This window comes from Zingiber officinale, chromosome 7A, assembly GCF_018446385.1.
Source record: "Zingiber officinale cultivar Zhangliang chromosome 7A, Zo_v1.1, whole genome shotgun sequence".
Classification (NCBI taxonomy): Eukaryota; Viridiplantae; Streptophyta; class Magnoliopsida; order Zingiberales; family Zingiberaceae; genus Zingiber; species Zingiber officinale.
The window spans coordinates 21,572,510-21,574,761 of NC_055998.1; the positions used below are offsets into that span (position 1 = coordinate 21,572,510).

Here is a 2,252-nt window from a genome sequence, read left to right on the forward strand (position 1 = left end):
AACAGTAAACAGGTCGGAATATAGATCTAGCTGGCAGATCGGGATGTAGATATCGTAAATCGCAGATGACAAAGGCGGGTCGGAATGCAAGCTTAACACACAGATCGGGACATACAAGTCAGGGATAATAGTATATAAAAGCAGGGTGGGTATAGACCTCGGAAGGCAAGTTCGTCATTTAGACACTACGGGACAAACAAGCCAAGGAATCGTAACCACTTGTCAGAGAATGTCAGAGAATAATCAAGGGGTCAGGGAATATGCTAACAGTTGGGGCTCAATGCATCTTCGGTTTTGCCGCTAGCCTATTAAGAAGAGCCACGTATTAATCACCGCCAAACAAAGTCTGACAACCGACATTCCCTGACACCTGTCAGGCCCAGAAACTTCCGTATCAGTATAAAAAGGGATGCCTTGTCCCTTATGCAGGTACGCTCACTCGTCATTTCTCACTAGTCTTTACTTTTCGTCCTGGTTCTCTGATTTCTGGAGAAAAAGTACCTGACTTGAGTGTCGGAGGGCCTGACCCGGGGATTTTTTCCATGGTTTCTGGTTTCTAATGACTCGTGGACTCGTCTGAGTGTGCGCAGAGCAACAGCGTCATCATCCTGGTCACCTCTCGTCGTCAGGCACCCGTGCGAACCTTTCCAGGGAGGTACCCGGTAGATTCAACTCTTCAGCGGCTTTCTGTCAACTTCTAGTACAACAAGGCTCGCCTTCATCCGACTCAGCTTCCGAATGGGATCAAATTTGGCACCGTCTGTGGGAACACAACAACCTGTTCCGGAACGTGACGATGGAGGAGTCGGGCCGCATCAATGTCACTATGACTGCCGGAGAGTACGAGCTTTTCAAGGAAGCCAAGAGGCGAGCAGCCTCCGAGAAGCAGGAGACTGTTTCACGACCATGACAAGCTCCTGTTAAAGCTTCCAAGGAGCCCCTCCCCGTCTCTGATCAGGGCTCTAAAAGAAAGCATCCTGAGGTATTTCCTCAAATTCCTTATCGTGAGCCGGGCATGGGGTATTACCAGCCAAAGCCCCAGGGTCATAGCCTCAAAAAAGAGCAGCCTCAGGCCTCCATGGCTGAGAGTTCCTTGCCACGAGACTCAAAGAAAGGGAAGACCCTTATTGTACCAGAGGTATTCCCGGAAGATCCAGACGAAAGAGTACCTTTCTCGGCCAGGATCTTGAATGAGAGATTGCCCAAAGGTTATATAGCTCCGTTGATTGGGGAGTACGACGGGAGCAAGGACCCGGAGGAGCACTTACGAAAATTTAAAAATGCAGCCCTGCTGCATCAATACAGTGATGCTGTCAAATGTAGAGTTTTCTTGAACACTTTAGCTGGCTCGGCTTTAAAGTGGTTTGATGGGCTACCTCAAGGGTCCATCACCTGTTTTTTGGACTTCAAGACGGCTTTTCTACGTCGATTTGCTAGCAGTAAGAAGTATCAGAAGACAAATCATTGTCTCTTCGCTCTGAAGCAAGGGCCGACTGAGCCCTTAAGAAGTTATATCAACCGCTTTAATCAAGTGGCCCAGGATGTTCCCACTGCCACTTCAGAGATTCTGATGAGTGTCTTCTCTCATGAATTGGGAGAAGGAGAATTCTTCAGAGATCTTATCAAAAATCCTGCTCGAAATTTTGATAAGATGGTGGAAAAGGCTGCCTCCTACATCAAAGTGGAAGAAGCACAAGCCGCTCGGAGGAAAGCTGAGAGACCACCCCCTTCTACCAACAAGCAGGAAAGAAGAATAGCTCAACCACCTCCTCAACCTCTGCCATGCGCCCGGGAGGCCAGACCTGCTTTCCATCCTGGGCTGGAGATCAGACCCGCTCCTTGAGTTACCGCTGTGCATACTCCCCAACCAGGACCATGGAACAATCGATATTGTACTTATCATCGGTCTCGCACTCATGGCACTAATCACTATTTTCAGTTTGCTCGGGACTCCAAACGGGCTGCCGAGATAGGTTTACCGCCGCCCGAGCTAGCCACTCAGTTAATCAAGATGATGGAAGAACAATGGGTCGCCGCAGGACAAGCCGGGCAAACTCGTCCTGACCTAGCAGGACCCAGTATTCATTAACCTGGTCGGGGGAAAGAGCCGGAAGGATCACGGGAAGCTGAGAACAGAGGTAATGCAGCCGTCAGGGAGATCAACATGATCTCTAGTGGGCCAACTGATGGAGATTCAGGGAGAGCACGCAAGTCACATGTGCGTAGGTTGGAGGTGCATACTGTCAGATGCA

General features: G+C 49.6%; 1 protein-coding gene across 1 annotated transcript; it reads left to right on the top strand.

Annotated features, from left to right (window-relative positions):
• Nucleotides 1-1,015: 1,015 nt before the first annotated feature.
• On the top strand, nt 1,016-1,843 carry LOC121999266. Its single transcript, XM_042553967.1, has one exon. The coding sequence runs from the start codon at nt 1,016-1,018 to the stop codon at nt 1,841-1,843; it is 828 nt and encodes a 275-aa protein (XP_042409901.1).
• The last annotated feature ends 409 nt before the right edge of the window (nt 1,844-2,252 follow it).